This window comes from Nannobrachium achirus, assembly GCF_963921795.1.
Source record: "Nannobrachium achirus genome assembly, chromosome: 19".
Taxonomy (NCBI): Eukaryota; Metazoa; Chordata; class Actinopteri; order Myctophiformes; family Myctophidae; genus Nannobrachium; species Nannobrachium achirus.
The window spans coordinates 36,013,152-36,038,446 of record NC_137826.1 but is presented as its reverse complement, the minus strand read 5'-3'; the positions used below and the strand labels follow the sequence as shown (position 1 = coordinate 36,038,446).

The window sequence follows — 25,295 nt, the reverse complement described above, 5'->3', positions numbered from 1 at the left end:
ACAGAATAAATGGTTGTGACTCGTGAATGTTTTTTGTTTTGTTCTCTAAAATCATCCCATCACCGGGCCAGGTTATATTATAGAGCGTGAGCTAGAAATGCAGCAGACTCCGGCTTATCTCCTTAAACAAGCCCTCCATTACCAATGAACATTTATTGTATTAATACGCAGTAAATGTACAGTTTGATATACAGTACTTATATCTAGCCTTTTATGCAAGGAACCATGAGCCAGGTTTTATTCAAAAAATAATAATAAGGAAAATAGTAAACTATCTATTTTTGTTTCTTTTCTTTTTTTTAAAGATATTTTTAGATATTATTATTATTAACCTATTGGATTGGCAACGCTTACTCTATTTGCCATGGAAACGTTGGGCGGTGTGCTTGTTGCAAACAGTTGCTGTAGGAGCTGCTGCAGGTGAATGAAGCAGGTCACTGTGTGTGAAGAGACTGTGAGTGGAGCAGCACTGGGGCTCAGCAGCAGCCTATTAACTTAACTCCTACAAGCCTGCATGGTGGCACGAGAGAGAGAGAGAGAGAGAGAGAGAGAGAGAGAGCGCCTATTAACTCCTATTCACCTGGTGGTGACATGAGAGAGAGTGAGGGAGAGAGCGTCTCACTCACACTCACATTGCTTCACACTCTCTCTCTCTCTCTCTCTCTCTGACATCTCTCTCGGTCTGTCTCCCTCTCTACTATATCTCTATTCTCTCAGTTTCTGTACCGAGAAAGTGTTTCCTCTCTCACTATTTTTTGCTGCCTCCCAGTCATTCATTAAGGTTTTGCTCTCTCTATCCATTATCTCTCTGGCATTCTCTCTCTCTCTCTCTCTCTCTCTCTCTCTCTCTCTCTCTCTCTCTCTCTCTCTCTCTCTCTCTCTCTGTCTTTCACCCACCCCGTCTCATCCTCCTCAATGTTTAATTCCTCCAGTTGACTTGTGCTGCCCTCTGTGCCCTCTGCCTGACTGAACCACTGCCCCACATCTACTACACTAATAGACACCATAGTGTGTGTGTGTGTGTGTGTGTGTGTGTGTGTGTGTGTGTGTGTGTGTGCGTGTGCGTGTGCGTGTGTGCGTGCGTGCGTGCATGCGTGATTATTTCTGTGCTGATTAGCTCTATGGGTCTATGTTAAAATGCAAGGCTTCTCTGTCTGTCTCTCTCTTTCTCTCTCTCTCTAGGTGTATTACTTGTTAAAGTGTTCGCAATGAACCAATTAAGGCAGACAGTTTATTGCAGATGGTTAGATATTCCTCACCACGCACACAGGCCCCCCGCATGACAACATGACAGCACAATCATCTCTTTCTCTCCTCTGCCACTCTCTCTCTCTCTCTCTCTCTCTCTCTCTCTCTCTCTCTCTCTCTCTCTCTCTCTCTGTCTCCCTCTCTCTCTCTCTCTCTGTCAGCCACCAACTGGTTTGTGTTAATATTCATGACCTGCGTATGTTTCGCAGAACTGAAAAAACACTTTCAGTGTTTCTATATCATCCCGTCATCGGGAGCGTCCGTCCGCGTGTTTGCCTTTCCCTCAAGCTGTGTGTATAAGGAGGTCAAATGTCCCCTCAAGTACATAGTGGAAGTTGCGAAATATACATTGAGAGAGGACCTTATTCCTGGTCCTTTTTTAAAGGGATTAGGATTAGGCATTTGGAGCATTGGTCCACAAAGTGGTGTCTGGGGACCCCCATACAGGGATCCTTGGGGGAGTTCCAGGGGGTCCCCAGCTAAATGATAGTTAGGAACCAAATGGACCCTTATGGGTCTGTACAAATGGAACCAAATGGACCCTGACGGGTCCATTTGGTTGTACACTCTGAGTTAAATTAACATTATTTTACATTATACATTGGGGTCTCAGAGAGCGAGAGGGCGAGATCATTTAGCGACCTACAACCGGGTCGCGACGTGGTCGGTAGTTTTCAGCGACCGGGTCGCAAAATCGAGCGACCGGGTCGCTAAATGGAGCGACCGGGTCGCTAAATCACCGACCGCGGCACTAAAGCGAGCGACCGGGTCGCTAAATCGACCGACTGGGACGCTAATTCCATCGACCGGGACGCTAATTCCACCGACTGGGACAATAATCCAGCGACCGGGTAGGTAAATCCACCGACCGGTGGTCGCTTCCACCGACCTACTAACCCTAACCCTAACCCTAAACCTAACCTCAGTAACCTTACCTCAGTTAGGCTAACCTGCCACGCAACCTCCCGACCGTTACCTCAGTTAGGCTAACCTGCCACGCAACCTCCCGACCGGGTCGCTAAATCACCGACCGCGTCGCTAAATCACCGACCGCGTTGCTAAAGCGAGCGACCGGGTCGCTAAATCGACCGACTGGGGCGCAAAATCTTCCGACCGGGTCGCTAAATCTACCGACCTAAAACTGCAGGCAGGTCGGTAGATTTAGCGACCGGGTCGGTCGATTTAGCGGCGCGGTCGGTGATTTAGCGACCCGGTCGCTCGATTTAGCGACCCGGTCGCTGAAAACTACCGACCACGTCGCGACCCGGTTGTAGGTCGCTAAATGATCTCGCTCCTACTGCTCAGAGATAGAAATGCCATTCAATGGGGGTGTGTAGCCTATGATGCAGGTCAAATTGGGGGTCCATGAAATTGGGAATCACTGCTAGAGCCGTAAAAATCTTCTCTTATGGGGATCCGTGGGTCCTTGACATGAAAAGGTTTGAGAAGCACTGATTTAGAGATTAGGTTTAGGGGTTAGGGGTTATAGTTTCCCCTAGTTTACATACTGTACTTATTTCTAAGTGAACATTTTCATCTGCAGTATTTTTGTCTATTTTCAATGCGGTCCTAAAATGTTGATATCCTCAAGTATAGACACACACACACACACAAGCTTGCACGCGCATGTGTGTGTGCGTGCGCACACCAGGGTAGTATCAGTTATTCCTCTTCCCATGGTGGTATGTGTGTTTTAAGCTCTGTGTGCAGCGCGCTGGTCTCTGACAGGGAGCCCAGAGCACAGTTGTGAGTGTGAGTGTGCTCTGGCTGCTAGTTGGTGACAACTATAGCAGTGATTCTAAACCTTATTTAAATTCAAGGACCCCTGGCTTTTTACAGTATACAGTACGGTATGTATGCATTATGAGGCCATGGGCCACCGTCTGACAATATTTTGTGCAGTGAAGGAACCCCCATAAAAGTATTCCAAAAATATAATTTAAATGATGGGGTCCTGCACATGACAATGTTTGAGAAGCAGTGTGCTGCTAGAGGCAGTGGTGGGAAAAGTGCTCATATTTTTTTGTTACTAGTAAAAGTATCGATACTGCAACATAGAAATACTCTTGTTACAAGTCCGGAATAAAAGATTAAGACTAGAGTAAAAGTACAAAAGTAATAGTACTCATTATGCAGAATGTCCCATTTCAAAAGTTCAAAATGTATACAAATCTTTTGAAATCTACAAGCTCACAATGTGTTGCCTGGCGACACATTGTGAGCTTGTAGCCAAAATGTATATACTGTAGGGCTAAGTGGGTAATAATAATCAAAATCTACAAAGTAACTAGTAACCAAATTATTCAAATAATTGTAGTGGAGAAAAATTACAATATTTGCCTCTGAGATGTAGTGGAGTAGAAATACAGTACAGTACAAATACCTAAATACCTAAACATTGTACTTAAGTACAGTACTTATGCAAATGTACTTTTACTTTACACCACTGGTTAGAGCAGTGGTTCTCAACCTTTTCAGGCGGCACCCCTCTCAAAATAATCATATTTTAACTGAGGACCCCCCACCCTGATGAGCACTAAGAGTTTAGGTATTATATTTTGTATAACACGGTTCTATTGTGAAAATAGCAAATATACATGGTCACAACGCGTGTGGCGTTGTGAGGCGTTGTGACCATGTAGATTTGCTATTTTCACAATTTCTGCCGCTAATATTTGACCAATGATTAATTTGCCATTTTATAAAGTCCTTAAAGGAGGCATTCAGACCAAAACACTTATAGGGTTAAATCTGCCTTTTAGATTTGAAAAAGATTTTGATTTTAGAACAGACGAGAAGATCCTCTGCTCCTCCCCTACCTTTCTAGGCTCTCCACTCTCTGCTCTCGTTTGACAAGTAAGGGTGCCTGTGAGGTCAAAACAGCGGTTTGGTTGGTCACAGGAAGTTGTCTAAACTCAATCCAATAAAAAAATACTAACTTTGAAGCTAAAGAAATATCCGCACTAGCGGGAGGGCAATCCACCGTGTTAGTTATGAGAGGGCCCGCGAAATCTAGTAACGGGGCAGCCTAAATCTAGCAACAGGGGCAGCTATGAAAAAAATGAAGGGGTATGATAAAAGGCAGATTTAACCCTATATGTGTTTTGGTCTGAATACCTCCTTTAAATTGTCACTTTAGAAATGTGCATAAACTCTCTATACACTTAAACTTTATGTTGGTTTGTTTACTGTTGAGTTAGAAAACAATGTTGCACATTAAGGTGATCATCTGGGGAGTGGGGACCCCTCAAAGTAATTTGGGGAACCCCTCCTGGGGGTCCCAACCCACAGGTTGAGAACTACTGGGCTAGAGGATGGTGCTGACTAGCCTGACCGATATTTGGGTCAGGCTCTAGTAGTGCTGACCTACATAGTGTAAGAGCTCAGTAGTAGGCTGGAATAGGTGCCCACACAGCACATAGGCTCTCTGCTTTCTACTACTGAGTCCTGCACACTAGGGCTGTACTTATCCTATTCTCTTCACCATTATTGTGTCCATGACTTTTTCAATTAATCGAATAATCGAGAAGCCTATTTTAACCTAAAATATACAGTACTTGCACAAAATAGGGATGCAAGATTGAAGATTGATGGTTAACCCTAATAAATAAATGTCTTCATCCCCAAACCAATCATTTTTCCTAAAATGTATAGTTAAAAAAAATAAAGAAAATAAGATCAATACGTTTTGGTTCAATGAACTATACTGAAGTGACTGACTGTCTTGCACATGGACAATGACTTTAGTATCTCTGCTCACTTTATTGCACTAAATACTGCTGGTATATTTACTGTATAATCCTACGCATCTCATTCATTCATTCATTCAATTCAAAGGAGCTTTATAGGCATGAGAAAACATACGTTTACATTGCCAAAGCAAGTGTCATAATATAATAAAAACTGTTGAAAAAGAGGGACCATATATACTGTACAGTTGGAGGTGGTATTGTGTAAACAGAGCTATGTCACATTTTGTTGTTATAATACATGTTATAATATATACAGGGTATAAAGCTTTTTGAAACAAATATCTTTTACAGTCGCTTTTGGACAAAAAGCAGCATTTCTTTTTTCTCAAAATGATTTTAAAGCTATACTGTGTAAGTTGCTCAACTAGTGGTCAGTAGCGGTATTGCTTTTTTCGGCCGTTTTTCGGCCGGAGTCGTCGCGGACCACCGCCGCGGACCACCGGAGCGGCGCCGCAAACCACCGCGACCGATAGTAATCCGTGGAGGGGTAGAACGCATGGTAGAACGTAATTTTCTGGCCAGGATTTGTGGATTAAGAGGTTAAAATCCTTCACCATGGTAAACACTGTAGCCAAGCGGAGGCGCTTCCTGGAGACCAGAGCAGATAAGCTGTGATTGGCCGGTAGTGTACCATGTGTGCATGATCGGTGATGTGATTGGGCAACGTATACACAACGTATACAGATGATGCAGATTACGTCATTTTGGCGCGAAATCCCGCCCCTGTCACTGCTAAGAAGAAAACATATAAAGAGAAGGCTTCAGAAGCTGAAAATAACGGAGTGGGTGTTCTAAAACTTTAGCGATTTAACAGTTAGGACAATTTTAAGATTTGTTTTATAAAAAAAGTTACATGGTACAACTTTAAATAGTATACATAAAAAGCCTCAGATTCAAAATGTGTTTAAAGGTAGCAGCTCTATTCATTCATTAATTCATTAATTTTGTCAATTACTACTACTACTGTGCATTGCTGAATATTGTCATGTTTGTAGGATAACTGTTTATAGACTCAGACTAACATAAATGTGTTCAGTGACCCACCTGACCCATTGCTGTTGTTCAGTGAAAGAATCTCATAAGCGATAAACTATCTTGTTTTTTTGTCTGTTTTTGAGCGGTGGTCACAACGCTCCTATACGTGGCCGTGTGTGTGGGTCTGTCTGTCTGTCTCCGTGTCCGTAGCCTGCAGTTACCTTTTCTGACCACACATGTTAAGGGAGGGGCGCTGTTGCACACACACACACACACACACACACACACACACACACACACACACACCACCGCTCAGTTCACACGAGTGTGATTTTTTACTCTTACCGTGCCCTTCCTGTTCAACCTTGCAGCTGCTGTTGCTGCCAAGGAGACACCTGAATTTCCCTCTGGGGATCAATAAAGATGTATCTTCTGTTGTTATGTTATGCTTTATTGACAAAACACCGTCACCCTTTCAGTCTGCCATTTCGTAGCCTGGTCAAATTTAATTTTAAGGGGAGCCATTTCTTTGTGACTCTGACACTGGTGTGCCTGCTGTCAGCGACGGCAGCATTAGTCATTTATTGCCATGCTTTCTTTAAAATTTGTTCCCAGCTGTCACTTGCATTTCTATTTTCAGCCTCGCACCTCAACAAAACTTCTATTTCAGAGCTTGAAACGGCGTAGACAGTACCTATGCAAATCAACACCAACACGCACGCGCATTCCAATTTAGGAACAGTTGGCATTCATCATCTGGCACACCTGGGGCACACATGAATTCACGAATATACTGTATATATTTTTTCTTTGCACTTTTTTCAAGAGCAAAAGTAAGGAGAGATTATATGAAGAGTTGGGTGAATGAGTCCCCATGTCTATTTAAAGTTACTGAACATAGAGTTACTGAATGTTGAAAACCATTATCATCATAAAAAGAGAAATTGTGTGAGTGTAATTGAGATTAATTAACTAGTAAGACGGGCCATAAAGGGCGAGGTCGTGCCATGTCCTTGCCATCTGGCCAGTGATGTATATCGGAGTTACCCATATTATGTAGACCCCTGGTAGGCTGCCTGGTACCCATATATGGAGATCCATGTACTGTATAATATGGAGATATGCTGTGAGAGCCCAAACATGCTTACTCTTATCTTACTATTCGTTATGTGAAAGTCCTATGATGTCTATGACGTCTGACGTCATACCCGTTTATGCCCATACAGTACATGGATATCCCTGTCTGTAGAACTGCCACAAAGATATGGGCTGTCTTGGCCATCCATCTGTCTTGGCCATATATGGATTCTGTTAGTGTGGTATGTGGCCTCCATATATGGACATTCTCATATGAAGTCCTGTTAGATATGGGCTTAATATTGATGACATCAGGGAACTCCATGTATGGGCATAAAGGGATTCTGTCAGTGTGACATCACAGTGAAGCCAGAGCGTGATGTCAGAGCGGCAAACCCATAGACAGTAAAAAAGTGTACACGTCCAGACGGAGTCGGCATGTGCCGTTTCACATACTAAACTGCGACCTTCGGTCAGAATCAAACATTATGTGCATGGAGAAAAGCTGAGAGCCAGTCGAATATTTTATAATTGATTCTATTCAATAATCAATCGTTTTGAAACGGCATCCACATTTTTTTTATATAATCACCCAGTCCTGATCTGGATTGTTTTATCCTAACCAGAAACACATTGTTTTACCTTGGGGTATAGCAGTGGGCGTGGTTTATTGGTGCCACAAACAAATCTCCCATTCATTTTCCCCATAGCCTTTTACAAAGATATTTATAACAATTATTTGAAACCTAGAATCAAGCTATCCAGGATCTTGATGAATCATTACCATACAACCTTTATTTAAAAATAAATAAATCGCTAAAGAAAGGGCATTTATTAAATGTAGTATATCATACATTTAAATATTCAAAGATATTTTTTAGCTTAAGTTTTTATTCATTCATAACATTCTTCGCCATCGTTTTAGTCGACAAAATCATACACTGCAACAAGGACATCCTGTCATTGTTCCTGTTGGCTCTCTCTGTGCCTCATTAAGATGACAGCTGGTGATGTCATTTACTGGTATTCTTTATTGATATGGTGGCCCCGTCACTTGTCTCCCTCCGTCTCTCTAACGAGGATCCTAGTGGGACTGAGCGTTTGGACCGACAGCTATGTATAGGTTTTACCGATATGAGTCACAGGTTTACCACTGGGACCGCCTGGCCCAGAAGAATATTGATTATGTGTTTTAGTGTATGCCTGGGTTTTTATTGATCGGCTGCATGGGGCCAGAGTGACCAGGACAAAATAATCGTTTAGAAAGAGTTTCCTAGGGGGCATGTCGGTAGCGCTGTCGCCTCACAGCTAGAAGGTCCTGGGTTCGATTCCCGCTGGGGGACGCTTTGGGTGCTGGGGGCGTGTTCTCTCCTCCGCTTCATCAGTGCCCATACCCTAGGTGGGGTTGGCAAAAGGGCCTTTCTGTGTGGTGTTTGCAAGTTCTCCCTGTGTCTCTTAGGGTAGGTATCCTCAACAAAAAACATAATCATCTATACTGCCTCGGTGCCTCCCCCTGGCCAGCCGGGGCGCCTGATGGAGGGGAAAGGAACTGCATGGTCTTCCTTCCATGCCCTACGTCCTACCAGGGAAACTCCCCCCTGTCAGGTGATAAGAAGCGGCCTGCTCACTCCTCATGTACTGAAGGAAGCATGAGCTCAGTTCGGGAAGAGGGAAGATAGCGCCCAGGATTACAGTTTAGGCATTGGCACGGGGTGAAAAATGGGTTATAAAACTCTAGTACAAAAATTAAAAAAGGTTAAGGGGGGGTGTAAAAGTGTGTGTGTGTGTGTGTGTGTGTGTGTGTGTGTGTGTGTGTGTGTGTGTGTGTGTGTGTGTGTGTGTGTGTGTGTGTGTGTGTGTGTGTGTGTGTGTGTGTGTGTGTGTGTGTGTGTGTGTGTGTGTGTGTGTGTGTGTGAATGGAATTTTATTCAAAAGACTATGACTAAAACGTAATCAAAATCTGCTGTGAAAATCAACACTACTGCAGTGGATTTGAACCCTTACACCAGTATTTCTCTAAGGGGCCTTTTCCACTGGCAAAGAACCGGTTACAGAACCAGTGCCGGTTCAACTTTCTTGGAACCTTGGTTCGTTCTTGCGAACCGGCTTGCGTTTCCACCAGATTGAACCATGACTGAACCAGAGGAACCAAGGATTTTGTGGTTCCCGTTCGGAACCAACTTTTACGGTTCGGAACCAACTCTGGTTCTCGGTGGAAAAGCTCACCTCTGGTTCATCACTTAGGCGGGAGAAAGAACCAGAACCGGTTCTTTGCCGGTGGAAAAGGCCCTTATGTGGTGGTGATGGTGGTTAGGCACTTTACCACTGCACCACCCAAACACCCCTTTCCTGTCCTTTCTGTGTCCTCATTCATCTTTTGTCCACTCCGATATCCTTCCTTCACTCTCACTCTTTTGCTCTTCCCTTACACCTCCCCACTCTCTCTCTCTCTCTCTCTCTCTCTCTCTCTCTCTCTCTCTCTCTCTCTCTCTCTCTGGTCCCTTATCTTTCGAGAGAGCTTTTAAAAACAACTCCCACGCATGTACTAAGATCTGTCCTACACAAGCATGTACACACACACACACGTGCACACGTACACAGATGCATACGCAGGACAAATTTTGTGCTTTGCCTCAAGCGTGTAATGAGGGTTCATGCTTGCTGAAGTCATACATGAGTAATATAGCTTACTTTCTCTCTCACACACACACACACACACACACACACACACACACACACACACACACACACACACACACACACACACACACACACACACACACACACACTCACACCACAAACACAACTCCTGTCTGGGTGTTTCTTGTGTTTGCATGAGAACTGACACACTTTCATATTCATGAAGACATCGGTGCAGACACACACGCACACACACACACACACACACACACACACACACACACACACACACACACACACACACCCGTGAACACTCAGAGACCTGGCAGCGCACTAATAAACCATAAAGCCTGTCAACATGTTTTGGTTTATTTTCTCCTAGCTCTCCTGTTTTATTGGACCTGAATGATGGATCAGATGCCGCCCAGACATTTTTTTCATGTTTTTGATCCCTCAAGCCATAATTGCAGCATGTTGCGTCGCCGTCGCCCCATTACTGGCTGTGTTTACTCACCAGCGCGTTGGACTGGAGACAGGGTTTCTCTCTGAAGCCTGTGTTTTGAGTGTTTCAGGCGAGGACCTCCCCCCGGGGAGAAAACATCACATTCCATTCTTCTCCTCTTCAACTGTTTAGTTGTTTATCATTTTTCTCCCCAATTTAGCCATTGCCAGTTCCCTCCCCATGTTGTGTATACCGTAGTCCCTGTCACCGCCAACCCCTAATGTGTGGTCTTGAGGAGGACGTAGACAACCATATCGTCGTTGTCGGGTGGAAACCTTGTCCAAAACCGTTTGTTTTGTATTTATCATTTTTAAAATGATTTAAACTAGTGAGAACAGCCGATCTACAAGCAGTGCGAGGCGTTGTGTGCTTGTAGATCAGCTGTTTTCACTACTTTTGTGCGATGGCCATATGATGAAGCAGTGCTTTACTTTGCGAAAAAATGTACACATTTGAAACTTGGACATACGAGGTTTCTGCCCGACAGTGACGATATCGATGTCTCCTCTGACGCACACAGGTGCTTTTCCACCGGCAAAGAACCAGTTCGGGCTCTTTCTCCCGCCTATGGGATGAAACAGAGGTGAGCTTTTCCACCAAGAACCGAGTTGGTTCCGAACCGTAAAAGTTGGAAAGGGGAACCACAAAATCCTTTGTTCCTCTGGTTCAGTCTGGTTCAATCTGGTGGAAACGCAATCCGGTTCGCGGCCGGTTCGCAAGAACGAACCCAGGTTCCAAGATGGTTGAACGGCACTGGTTATTATTGAATGTTCTTTTGGTGGAAAAGACTCCATGGAGTCGTCCAGTTCGCTTCTTTTCAAGTGACAGTGAGGACGTAACGGAACACGCTTATCCCTCACAGTTAACGCTCCCTGCTCAACAGGTGTCCCCTAACCCAGGGGTTCACAAACTTTTTTGTCTCAGGGCACCCCATAAATATTTTTTGAATCCGAGGCACCCCTACATTATAATTTTCACTCCCAGCACCTTTATATTTATAGCATATCGTCATTGTCGGGTGGAAACCTTGTATGTCCAAAACCGTTCATTTTGTATTTATCATCTATATAATGTACTAAACTAGTGAAAACAGCAGATCTACAAGCACACAGCGCCTCGCATCGCGAGGCGTTGTGTGCTTGTAGATCGGCTGTTTTCACTTGTTTTGTGCGACAGTCTTGTATGATGAAGCAGGGCTTTGCTTTACCAAAATACGTACACATTTGAAACTTGGAGATACAAGGTTTCTGCCCGACAGTGACGATATTCTAGTCATTATGTTGTGAGGAAAACGTTGAGATAATAGCCATTTTGGTTAGAAGTGTCCAAATAAATTCCAAATATTATCAAATTATCTCGCGGCACCCCTGGACTGGTGTCGCGGCACCCCAGGGTGCCCCGTCAACCACTTTGAAAACCCCTGCCCTAACCTTGCATAGCCAGGCTTACTCCTCTGCCAAGAGAAAAGCCTGGGCACGACATAAGGCAGAGAGTGCCTAGAAAGGTGGGACTTCCGCCGTGTGAATTTCCCTGTAAGTTGTATTTTGTGGTGTTCCTGAAAACATATTCCCTTGTGATTTTTTTTCTACTTCTCCCGCTCCTTGGGTTGCGCTCGCTCTCTCTAGGTCGTCTTCAGACTAGCCCTCCATCGTCATTCCAGTTGGTGCTTTGCACTCCTGCGTCTTTCTTGAGTACATCCACGTATGTTATTGTGGGGCGTCCTCGTGACCGGTGACCATGTGTTGGTTCCCACAGCAACAATTTGCTGGCTGGCAGCTCCTGATGCCTTTGGTAGTGACCGGCGAGTCTCATTCTCCTGGCTGCTATTTTATCGCTCACCCTTGGTATTCCCTCATACAGGATGTTAAACAATATCCAAACAAAACATGGATTCTGACAAAGTTACGCAGACGAAACCTTTTAAGTGCGAGTTAAGAGCTACAATCAATTTTGCTTTGTTTCGCTGGGTGATATAAACAGACCTGCACCGCATGACGTAACTTCCCTTAAGGCAGCAATTCCACCAAATCCGAGCACTTCCATTAAGACAACGCACAGAGTAGGTGTCCCCCAAGCAACCTCTTGTACATTGCTGCTCAAACTTTTTTAAGTCCTTGGACCCCTATACTGTAACTCTGAGAGTGTACAAATGGAAACAAATACTCTCAGAGTTACAGACCTGTAAGGGTCTGTTTGGAACCCCATCATGGAAGTTTGAGGGTTCCTGCCTGGACCCCACTTTGGGAGCCACTGCTGTAGTAGTTAGTCACTGTTGCAGCGAGAGAGGTAAACCCAGTCGCCCGCTTTCCCACCCCTCGAACACGGCCAACTGTGTGTTCTGTGCATTTTAAGCTGTTTGAATTTGTAATAATAAGTTGTAGATGTCTGGGCTGAAAACGGAGTTCTGCGCTCGTGAGTTGTGGTTGATTAAGATGGCTCCCAAGGGCTTGTTTTCCCATTTCAAAACAGTGTGTGTGTGTGTGTGTGTGTGTGTGTGTGTGTGTGTGTGTGTGTGTGTGTGTGTGTGTGTGTGTGTGTGCGTGTGCGTGTGCGTACCTGAGTTGAGACGGTCTTTGAATGTGGAACAGGCTGCATAAACAAGCAGCACAGGAGAGAGAGCCTGCTGAAGAACAGAACAGGGAATGGTACAAAGGATCGACGTCTGTCTATCAGTTTGCCGTGTTTTTGAATGTGTTTGTGTCTGTTTGTGGTTGTGTGCGCATTCGTCCATGCATCTGCCCACCTGTGACTTCTTGCGCGTTTCTATGGTCAATCATGATGTGTATATATTATCTGTCTTTTTGCCTGTGTGTTGGTGTTTTTCTGTGTGTGTGTGCGTGTGCGTGTGCGTGTGCGTGTGCGTGCGTGCACATGTGCGTGCACATGTGCGTGCACATGTGCGTGTGTGCGTGCCTGCGTGTGTGCGTGCGTATCTTCGTGCGAACATGGGTGTGATTGAGGATGCATGTCCAGTGTGTCTGTGTCTATGTTTGTATGTGTGGTTGTCTGTGTTAATCTATGTTTGCGTCTCGCTGTGTGTGTGTATCTGTCATCTGTCAACACTGCACACACACCCCTCTCTGTTGGCTGGTGTCGTATAATCATTTCTATGAAGACGTATTAGCGTTTCCTTTTCAAAGGGCCGCGGGGTCTGGCATTGTGAATTTGTGACACTGATATCTGCCACTATTTTCCCTGCTATGGAACAGAACTCTCCAATAAAGCAGAACCTCCGACACTGTCAATTCTCCATTCAAACACTGTCAACCTGGCGTATTTTGGCAAATATTCTCCAACATGTCTGAAAAAGCCAATCCACAAGCTCACAATGCGTTGCATCGGGATAAGATTGTGGATAAGCTATTTCTGCCGTTCATTGTATGATGAAGTATTTTGTCACTGTCGGGCAGAAACCTCATATCTCCAAGTTTCAAATTTGTAATTATTTTCACAAAGTAAAGCCCTGCTTCATCACACAAGGCCGTCGCGCAAAAGTAGTGAAAACAGCCGATCTACAAGCACACAACCGTTGTATGCTTGTAGATCGGCTGTTTTCACTAGTTTAAATCATTTTTAAAATGATAAATGCAAAACGAACGGTTTTGGACATACAAGGTTTTCACCCGACAACGACGATATTAAGTTCTTAAAATGCGTCACCCGGGATTTGAACTAGGGTCTCCCGTATGCGGAGGGACACTAATGCAAGACATGCTATCCATTAGCCTAAAGGGGAATTCCACTTGGCTGGGGGCGATATTAGGCTTTTGGTATTCAGGCAGAGGTTCTGAGCCTCTCTGCTGCTTATATACAGCAGACATACATAAGTCCTCTTATAGGTACCTTCGGGGATGTACAGTGGTGGAAAAAGTACTAAATTTCTTTACTTAAGTAAAAGTATCAATACTACAATGAAGAAATACTCTGTAAGTAAAAGTCCATAATTCTAAATGTACTCGAGTATAAGTAAAAAAAAGTATTGGCATCAAAATGAACTTAAATTACCAAAAGTAAAAGTTCTCATTTTGCAGAATCTCCCATTTCAAGTTTTCAGAATGTATAAAATCCTTTTGAAAATAGCTCATCTCCAAGCTCACAATGCGTCGCATCACAAGCTTGTAGATCGGCTATGGGCTGAAGTGGTTAATGTATGTTTTGTAACACAGTAATAAAAAAATCTAAATCTACAAAGTAACTAGCAACTAAAGGTTTCATAAAATTGTAGTAGAGTAAAAGTATCATATTTTCCTCTGAGATGTAGTGGAGTAGAAGTAAAACTGAATGAAAATTGGATATACAGTATATACTCTACTAAAGTAAAACTACCTCAAATTGTGCTTGTAGTACAGTACTTGAGTACATGTACTTAGTTACCCCACTGACACTGGGGATGTATTTGTCAGTGTTTGGGGTCAGCACGGGTGTGTTTTTGGACCCTGCGGTGTGAGAACGCAGGTAGTATACATGGGAAGAGCATGCATCCCTGGGCGGGGCTGTATAGCTCTGTGCTATAAGCTGCTGTACTACAGCTTTACCCGGCTCTGGCTGCCAGCAGCACACTAACTAACTGCTCAATGGGTCTCACACTGCAGTGCTTCAGCCAAGCAGGAGGGGGAAGAAAACACACAACAAAACAGAATTACAGAAAGGTAGAGTGACAAAAAGGGGTGGGAGGAGAGAGATGGAGAAAGGGAGGGAGGGAGAGAGAGAGAGAGAGAGAGAGAGAGGTGCAGGATGGAGGAGAGGTAAAGGGAGAGGAACAGAAGTAACAGGGAGGGTGCTGAGAGCTGGCACTGTGCCAATGCTACGCTTAGCAGCATGATCTGCCTCTCTCTCTCTTTCTCTCTTCTCACTCTCTCGTCTCTGTGTGTGTCTGTCTGTCTGTCTGTCTGTCTGTCTGTCCGTCTTGACTGTCTCTCTTATGTGTCTGTCTGTCTATCTCTCTCTTTAAATCTTTTCCTGCCCTCATAGCAACTCTCATGTCCCTCTCCTCTGCTGCCCCCACCCCTCTCTCATGAACAATTTCCTTTTCTTTCACCCGTCTCCCATCTCTCTCTCCGTTTTTCGGTCACTCTTTTGGTCACTCTTTCGTCTTCCTGACCCTCCTCTGTCTGTTTTTGCCCTTTCTTTTCTCTCTCTCTCTCTCTCTCTCTCCCTCTCTCTCTCTCTCTGGCTGTCAACTGACTCAGTGGAAAATGTGAATGAAAACAGCCCCCACTCCAAACACTTCTCCTCACCTCACCGTCCTTCACGTTCTCCTCTGACTCTCCCCCCCCACACACACACACAATCTGTCTAACTTCACTCTCAAACCAGGAGCTTGTTATGCACCTCTGTTTCATGTGGAGTCTAGATCCCATAGTCCAGAGGGACACTACGCTTTCTGCATTTACTAGACAGGAAACAGGTAGACAGAGATGGAGAGAGACATGCAGCAAAAGTATCTCAGGAACGGAGAGATACTCGAACCCGCAAGGCGCTGTCAGCCTACATTGGAGCCTAAATATCTGGACCGCTAGGCCAGTGGCCCGGCCTTTTGTAGACATTATTATCTAGAGTAGCATATGGTGCAAGATTGGAGGGAAGGACATGAACCCTAGTCAACAAACCCCTGGTAAAATTATTTTGCAAAGCAAAACAATAGGCTACAAAGTGCCATACGATGACGAACTAGGTTTACATCAAAATCGAATGTAATCATACATACAACTATCTAAATAACACACATACAGTACTGTAGCAACTGTATTTGAATAAGCAAGCAACACACTGGAGTCTGAAGGGACTGTGGCAGAAGATGGGAAGTGAGTCTGCCAGCATTGTGAGCTTTCTTTGGACAATAATGACGTACCCAAATTAGTTGTATTGTGATAGTTGTTAAACTATCACAATAATTTTATGAATTGATTGATTTAAAATCAACATTTGTATTACATTGAAATTACTTTTTTACAGTAGGCAAAGGCTATATGTATATATGTCACTTTTTTTTTTTGTTTCAGTGAAATTGAGAACAGGAGCGCTCGTCGTGCGGCGCGGGGCGGAACAAGCGGTCGCTTTGATCCACAACAAAGACAACGACAACGTAGCGTCGGCAGGAATGACCACGGAGGTTAGGGTTAGGGCTAGGCATAGTTTTACTGAGGTTAAGTTTAGGGTTAGGGTTAGAGTTAGGCATAGTAAGCTAATGGCTAAACACAGCCGAACTAGGCTAGTAGATAAACAACGAAAGAGATGTCGCAAACGAGTGACGTCAGCGCCTACACTAGTGAATGGCTGTTGTCGCCATCTCATGGTGACTACGCAGAATTACACAGGTGCGCTGATAAGAGACTATCAAAGTCAATTGATCCAGGTGGTGGTAGGGGTGTGTGGTGAACTACAAAACGAGCGCTCTTACCCCAATCTCACTGAGTTACCCAAACTGACTGTAACATATATATATATTATGTATTTATGTATTTATTAGTGTGGTTGCTATAGGCAACACACTATTATTCTTGTTCTGAGACATTTTTGCCAGCAAAGTGAACTTTTTGTAAACTTTTGCACAAGCGTAAAAGTGAAGCTTTTGGTCATGCTTCTTACACTGTTGTCACCATAGATATAAAACACTAGATACCTCTAGAATTCACCTCTCCTTTCCCATCGCCCTCCCTAGCACATCCCCACGTTGAAAGCGGCGGTGGGCTAAGGGGGCATGTGGTATCTGAGTGGTCGTATTGCTTTAACGCCCTTGATTTGAGGAAGATGCGACTGCTGTGAGGAAGCAATGGGTCTGCCATCTCACCATCTGGCTGGCTAACATTGAAGAATGAGTCTGTGTTTACAGCGTGTGTGTTTAGAGCTGTCTTCAGTGTGTGTGTGTGTGTGTGTGTGTGTGTGTGTGTGTGTGTGTGTGTGTGTGTGTCGGTCTCTGTGTTTGTGTGTCCTATTGGCTTCAGCTGAGCAGCGGTACGCCTCATTTATACTTAGGTTGCGTGCCGCGTGCCTAAAAGAAAATACAAAATCGATCTACAAGCTCACAATGTGTCGCACCGGTGTGCGGTGTGAGCTTGTAGATCGTCCTGTTTAGGCGAGCGACACTGGTGTGCGTGCAACCCAAGCATAAATCAGGCCATGTAACCCCCTAGCTAATGCTAATGTAGCTGAGTCATATCCATGACAACAGCCCTGGCATTCCTGGGCAGACAGACTGTGCTGGCATTCTCAACCACACAACAAAATGGCACCGCACCATAGCAAACACACAGCCCACAGAAAGAATCATTCACCCCGGGCAGGCACAGTGCTGCTATAAGGGAGGTGCCCCGGCTAGTAGGTGGGCAGAGAAGAATTCCCCTAATGTTGTACATTAGGTAGAGGAAAACTCCCTACTGTGTGTCAGACTGCTCACTTGATGGTTATCATGTGGTGAAGTCAAAAAGTCCCCACTAAAAGGTTGTAGGGAGGTAATGTCTAACAAAACATATCGTTGCTGTTCGGCCGAAACCTCTGCCGAAATCGCTGTATTTTAACTTTTTGATAATTGAATGCCTTACTTCATCATGCGTCACACAAAAGTATCCAAAGTCATTTAAGAGGCAAAGCGACTTGTTTTGAGATTGTCGATCTGCTATTTTTGCTATTATTGAGTTTGAAGTTTTGGCCTACAGAAATTGTGATGGATTTTGGATTTAATGAGGAGGAGAAAAATAGAAATGTATTTATGATTGTGTAGGGGAAAATTCCCTAATATGTGTTAGAAGATTCGGTAGCACTTTACAATAATGACCTGTTATAAATCATTTATAAACATTTATAAGCAGTTTATAGATGAGTAATAAACATGAACAAACTGTTTATTGACATTTGTAAATGTTTAACTAAACATTTATAACTGTTTTAAACATCATTTACATGTTATTAGTAAGGTATTAGTAAGTAGTAAACTAATCATGAATAAACCATTTATATACATTTGTAAATGCTTACTAAATCATTTATAACCAATGCTAAAATTCACATAATGTGTAGGTAGGAATGCATTTACAAATGTCTGTTAAGGTGACCTCCATGTGTTGTTCATGTTTAATATACGCTTTGTAGATGTTATCAAGAGCCCTAATGTAAAGTGAAGACTATTCATTGCGACCATCAGGTTGCAAGTTACTATGAAAACCTCCCCCGGCTGTCTGTCAGTCCCTCCGTCAGTCTGTCCGTCCGTCACGTCACGTCACGTCACACTTTTGGCCCTACTCTTATCTCCGGCACCGTTTCCCCTATCCATGCCAAACTTGCCAAACTGCTAAACATGAACAAACATGGAGGCCACATTAACAGACAGTTGTAAATAATGAATAGTCTTCACTTTACATTAGGGCTCTTGATAACATCTACTAATGATTTATAGATATTTAAGGAATGTTTTACAAAGCATAACCATGAACAAACAAGGAGGCCACATTAACAGACAGATATAAATAACCAGTAAGGAGATAATCAACCTCATGGTGGCGCTAGAAGAGGGGCATGTGAGAAATCAGGGGTGGAGGTTGTGGTTTGGCAGCCAAGGAGTGTGTGCAAAGTTTGGCATGGATAGGGGCAACGGTGCCAGAGATAAGAGTAGGGCCAAAAGTGTGGCGTGATGTGACGTGACGTGACGTGACGTGACGTGACGGACATCCGGTGGAGGTTTGTATAGTAACTTGCGACCTCACGGTCGCAATGAATAGCCTTCACTTTACATTAGGGCTCTTGATAACATCTACCTCACGGTCGCAATGAATAGCCTTCACTTTACATTAGGGCTCTTGATAACATCTACAAAGCGTATATTAAACATGAACAACACATGGAGGTCACCTTAACATACATTTGTAAATGCATTCCTACCTACACATTATGTGAATTTTAGCATTGGTTATAAATGATTTAGTAAGCATTTACAAATGTATATAAATGGTTTATTCATGATTAGTTTACTACTTACTAATACCTTACTAATAACATGTAAATGATGTTTAAAACAGTTATAAATGTTTAGTTAAACATTTACAAATGTCAATAAACAGTTTGTTCATGTTTATTACTCATCTATAAACTGCTTATAAATGTTTATAAATGATTTATAACAGGTCATTATTGTAAAGTGCTGCCGAAGATTCACTTGATGAGTATCTTGTGAGGACAGAGGAAAAACTCCCTAAAAGTAATTGTGTTAGATTCTTTGCGGAAAGAAAAGGAGAAAAGAACATTTATTTTTTATGTTTTCAAAGATGTCAAACTATCCTGACTCACAGTTAAGTGAGAAAAGCAAAAACAGAACAAATATGGGTCAGACAAGATATGGGTCAGACAGATGGACACAGAGACAGATATCGTGGCAAAATAAGCCGTATAAGAGAGGCACTAACCGGACAGACAGACAGAGAGGCACACAGGCAGACAGATAGGTAGTTAAGACAGATATGTCATTGTGATCATTTCAAATCAAATGGCTAAGGCAGACAGATAGGTAGTTAAGACAGATATGTCATTGTGATCATTTCAAATCAAATGGCTAACTGAGACTATAGCCAGTTAACCCCATTCTACCCATACAATCCTCCCGAAAGCTCCAGTGACGAGTGCCCCTGCACCCAAGGGTGGGAAACCCTGGGGGTGTCTGTTCTCGTCTGTTTGTTTTCTGTTCATATGGATGGGAAGTAAGGAAGTGGGTCGTCTGAACTTTAGATGCTACTGGTTCAGTGCAACCACGCACGCACGCACGCACGCACGCACGCACGCACGCACGCACGCACGCACACACACACACACACACACACACACACACACACACACACACACACACACACACACACACACACACACACACACACACACACACACAATCATTATCAGTTTGGTGGAGCCCTTATGTGTCCAAACAGTTACTTTTCACAAAATTGGAAAGAGAACCTGTGTTCCAATGATTTAATGTAGTTATTATTTAGTCATAAGCTCTTGTTAATACTTTTCATTGGTTCAACTCATCATCATTGGCATCCGTCAGTCTCGAGAGACTATGGAGTCGCGCTCTGGATAGGGGCAGTTCCGCTTCCGGTGCAGCGTTGAACATGACTGAATAAGCCTATGCGGGATTTGCATTCCCTTCCGCACTTCACACAGGGGAAGACTGGTGCTGGTCTGTCTGTTTGGCTTTGGGCCACAAGCTTTCGCCGCAGTCTCTTCACCACAGACTGCTGGGCCAGCGTCTCTTCGAACCTGGAGAGACCGACCTCAATGGTCCGTCTCCAAGCCGTGCGATCTGATGCTGCAGCTTCCCAGGTGTCCAAGTCGATGTTTAGGGCCTTCAGATCTCTCTTACAGATGTCTTTGTAGCGCAGTTTGGGTCTGCCTACGGGAAGTTTTCCCTGAACTAATTCTCCATAGAGGAGATCCCTGGGAATCCGTTCATCTTCCATCCTCACTACATGACCAAGCCAGCGCATGCGTCTCTGTTTCAGAGTGCTGTACATGCTAGGGATTCCAGCGCACTCCAGGACAGTGTTGTTTGGCACTTTGTCTTGCCAGGTGATGCCCATAATGCGTCTAAGGCAGCGCATGTGGAAGGCATTTAGTTTGCTTTCCTGGCGTGCGTGCAATGTCCAGGACTCACTGCCATACAGGAGGGTGCTCATGACACATGCTCTGTAGACCTGGATCTTGGTTTGCTGTGTCAGCTTGCTGTTGGTCCACACCCTGTTTTTCAGCCTGGACATGGTGGTAGCTGCCTTGCCAATCCGCTTGTTGAGCTCCTGGTCAATACAGAGGGAGTCTGAGATTGTTGAACCCAGGTACACAAAGTCTTGGACAACCTCCAATGTGTAGTTGGAGATTCTGATGTTTGGTGGTGAGTCCACGTCCTGTCCAATGACCTGGGTTTTCTTCATGCTGATTGTAAGGCCGAAGTTGTTGCATGCCTCGCTGAAGCGGTTCATGAGCTGCTGTAACTCTTCGGCTGAGTGGGTGGTGATTGCTGCATCATCTGCGAAGAGGAACTCTCGCAAGCACTTCACCTGAACTTTGGACTTTGCTCTTAGTCTTGAGGGGATAAAGAGCTTTCCATCTGTCCTGGTATGGAGATAGATGCCCTCTGTGGCAGATCCAAACGCATGCTTCAGCAGGACAGAGAAGAAAATCCCGAACAGGGTGGGCGCAAGGACACAGCCTTGTTTCACTCCGCCTCGGATGTCAAAAGCATCTGATGTTGAGCTGTCGAAGACCACTGTGCCCTTTGTGTCTTCATGGAAGGACTTGATGAAGTTCAAAAGCCTCGGTGGGCATCCACCGAGGCTTTTTGAACATCCAGAGAGGATCTTGAAGAGCCCTTCCCTACTGACCAGATCAAAGGCCTTGGTTAGATCAATGAAGGCCACAAAGAGTGGCTGTCTTTGTTCCCTACATTTCTCCTGTAGCTGCCTGAGGGAAAAAACCATGTCGATGGTAGACCTGTTGACTCGAAAACCACACTGTGTTTCTGGGTAAACCCTATCTGCCAGTACTTGGAGGCTCTTCAGTGCAACACGAGCAAAAAGCTTCCCGACAATGCTGAGGAGGGAGATGCCACGGTAGTTATTACAATCACTCCTGTCACCTTTGTTTTTGTACAGTGTGATGATGTTAGCATCCCTCGTGTCTTGTGGCACTGTACCGTCTCTCCAGCAGAGGCAGAGGATTTCATGCAGCTCGATGAGTGACTCTTTGTGGCACTTCAAGACCTCGGCAGGGATGCCATCATTTCCCGGTGCCTTGTCAGAGGCAAGGGAATCCAGAGCCTTGCTGAGTTCCTCGAGTGTTGGTTGTCTATCGAGCTCCTCCAGCACAGGCAAGCTTTCGATGGTATTCAGGGCATCCTCTGTAACCATGTTGTCCTTGGCATATAAAGCAGAATAGTGTTCTACCCATCGCTTCATCTGTTGGTCCCGGTCCTTGATTACCTCACCTGTGGCAGACCTCAGAGGGGCGGTTTTCTTCTGTGTTGGTCCCAATGCCTGCTTGATTCCCTCGTACATACCCTTGATGTTACCCATGTCAGCTGCGTTCTGTCATTGGCACAGCGCCTGGCACTCTGTTGCACTGTACTGCGGGCAGCCCGAAGGATCAGCAGGTTATTTTCACTGGGGCAACGTTTAAAGGCCGCAAAAGCACTCCTCTTCTTCTCAATGGCTGGTATCATTTCCTCAGAGTGTTCCTCGAACCAATCTGCCGACTTGCTGGTCTTCTTTCCAAAGGAGGATCTGGCAGCATTGTAGACGGCATCCCTGAAGTATGTCCATCTTTCAACGCACACAGATTTAACCACTTTCACACAAAAGTAGCAAAAATAGCAGATTTCCAGTGGTCATTTTTCGCCACTTTTACGCAACGCTGTTGCACGATGAAGCAGTTTCATTATTACAAAAAAGAAACCATATTTCAAAAAAAGTTGAAATATGGAGACGATACACAAAACTCTCTAATCCGTCAGACATGAAAGCATGCCGTAGATAAATATATGAGTGGTGGAGACAAAATGTGGATCAAAGGGAAATGGAATAAAGCAATTTGTACATCCAGCACTGACAATGAAACTATCTAGAGCAGGGGACTTCAACATTTTCAGTCCAGGGACCCCTTAGTTGAGAGAGAGATGAAGCAGGGACCCCCACAACCTTTTCATGGATTCCATATCGTTTCATCGTTTGACAGCACAATCATCAGTGTATTTTGGATTCATGTCAATTTGTGTTTTCAGATATTTAACCACTTGAACCGTCAATACTTAATAAACTTTACCATTCACTCTGTACTTGGTCTGCTCTTTTTCCCCTTTACACCAAACCTCTTTGCTGAAAATAGCAGATCTACAAGCAGAGCGAGGCGTTGTGAGCTTGTAGATCTGCTATTTTTGGCTACAGTCCTCAGAATATGGACGCTAGGGTTCAGGTGGTTAATATAAAAATGTTTCACACAAAGATTTGGAAGACCCCCTGTAGTAACTCTTGAGGACCCCCTAGGGGTCCCGGACCACCTGTTGAAGACCCCTGATCTAGAGTAAGGAAGGACATTTAAGAGCATCTTAATCTGCTGAGGTTCTAAGATAGAGCTTCTACGATAGACGTCTGTCCTGTCTCTCTGTGCCGCCACTGTGCAAAACCCAACGATGGGTATCACTGTGTCTCGGTTGGCTGGGGGAGCATACAGCGAGTAACGTTTGAACCACATGACCCCTTCGTGTCCCTATTCTATTCTGGGCATGTCATAGTTGGCAAACGAGTGGTTTAACCCCTTTTCAATCCTTCCTTCCATCTTCGGCCGTAAATCCTCATGGCCCGTCTCTTTGACACCTTCCCTCTCACTCCTCTCTTCATATTACATGAAGACTGTCTCCGGGGCAAGAAGCTGTTTGCACAGCCAAGTCTTTCTTCCAAGTGTGGGCAGAAGAGACACCCACTTGACAGAGCGCTAGAGTGAGAGTTGAACTGTCTTTCTTGTCTGTCTGCCCACTCTGGAAATGGCTTGTGTAAACAGCCATCAAACTCATCCTTCCCCCGAGAGGAGATTATTGCTGTTTTATGAAGCGGGGGATGTGAGATTTACACTATGGTGAGAGAAATATACAGAGTGAAAGAGTGAAGGACGCTTTTATTGGGTCAAACCCAGTTGAGTCTTCTTCTCGATCTATTCGTCAGTTCGTCCCTTCCGTCGACGTCCTTTTAGACCGGTGGTCCCTAAACAGTTTTGCATTCGGCCCAGTTGGACCCCCTATATCAGAGAGTGTATGAATGGGACCCATAAGAGTCCATTAAATGTACCCACATTTTGGTTACATTCATACACTCTCTGCGTTAAAGATCCATTTGGTCTGTGGACCGCCCTCAAGGACCCCTGGGGGTCCCCAGACCCCACTTTCAGAAGAACCACTGCTTCAGACTGATGACTATATGTGTTCATCGATTTATCTATCCATCTGACTTGGCCTGTAAACCTTGGCGCATTCATTTTGCACACAGTATTTACTCTACTTTTTGTCTTATTCCAACTAAATTATCATCTTCATGGAGGCCGTTTTGACCAACCATTCTGAAAGCAAGTGTTTGATTCTGTGTTTTTTAGATTATTGTGTATGTAACTAGTATTACACAGAGATACCAACACCTTTCCATCACTTTATCTTACCCTTAGATAATAACCTACAGTATATATAGCTATAACGACTCACAACAATGCTGATTTTGTGCAGTGCTTTCCACCTAAACCGAAGATACTTTCCCCTTAGACCCATACAGCAGCAGGCAGAGGGAAGGGCGGGGAGGATATTTGTTTTTAGTTTTCTAAAGAGTCGGAGCCCCACTGTGGGTGGTTTTCCCTGCCTCTGCCCAGGGCTCAAAGCGTCTCCCAGCATCAAGGCACTGATTCCAAAGAGAGAATATCGCACAATTCCCATCCCAACACTCTTTCAGTCACACTTCCTCATAGGGACACTAAGTACTTTTTTCTCCTGTGTCCTTTAGGGATATGTCCCTGCCTGATCTAGTGCTCAAAGACATAAAAAGTCAATATTCTGTGGCATTCTAATGTGACATAATGAATTTTAATGAAGGAAGTCCCGGATATTTCTTAAATACGCACCGACTGGGGAGAAGGAGATTAAGGTTCTGGGAATTGCCGAAAAACCTTTTGATAGCGATGCCGGTTGTGATACTCTACTTGTGCTCCTTTCATCTGACTTTCATCTGCATAAACTGCAGTGGAAAGCACGTGAAGCCTGTAGCATATACTCCAAAAGAAGTTGGCTTTATTTTTGGCTTTGACAGGGCATACCGAACCGAACACGGTTCTTAGAGGACAAAATTATGTTATACTCGCTACAGATCAGCTTAGCGAGTCAGACCCGCCCACTCAGTAATCTGCCTAGCAACACTACGGCTCACTCAAGGCGAGCCACTGAAGTGTATAGCGTTCCAGCGCTGGTTGGCAAATTGGTCACGGAGGTTTTGCCATTTCTTGCGACAGGTTGGCGTGTTCATGGTCCCTCAGAGGGGGATTAAAGAGTTGTTTGTACTTCCTAACCTCAGCCAACCTCTCTTAAACAACTA

At 44.4% G+C, this 25,295-nt stretch overlaps 1 protein-coding gene across 1 annotated transcript in view; it reads left to right on the top strand.

The window, feature by feature from the left end:
• jade2 (jade family PHD finger 2) overlaps positions 1-25,295 on the top strand; it is a gene marked incomplete at its 3' end in the record, with an annotated part of 304,044 nt that overhangs the window by 127,466 nt on the left and 151,283 nt on the right. Inside the window, 2 exon segments of the mRNA XM_080749428.1 lie at positions 20,898-21,011; positions 21,633-21,698. Of these exon segments, the coding sequence (XP_080605554.1) occupies positions 20,898-21,011; positions 21,633-21,698 (180 nt within the window).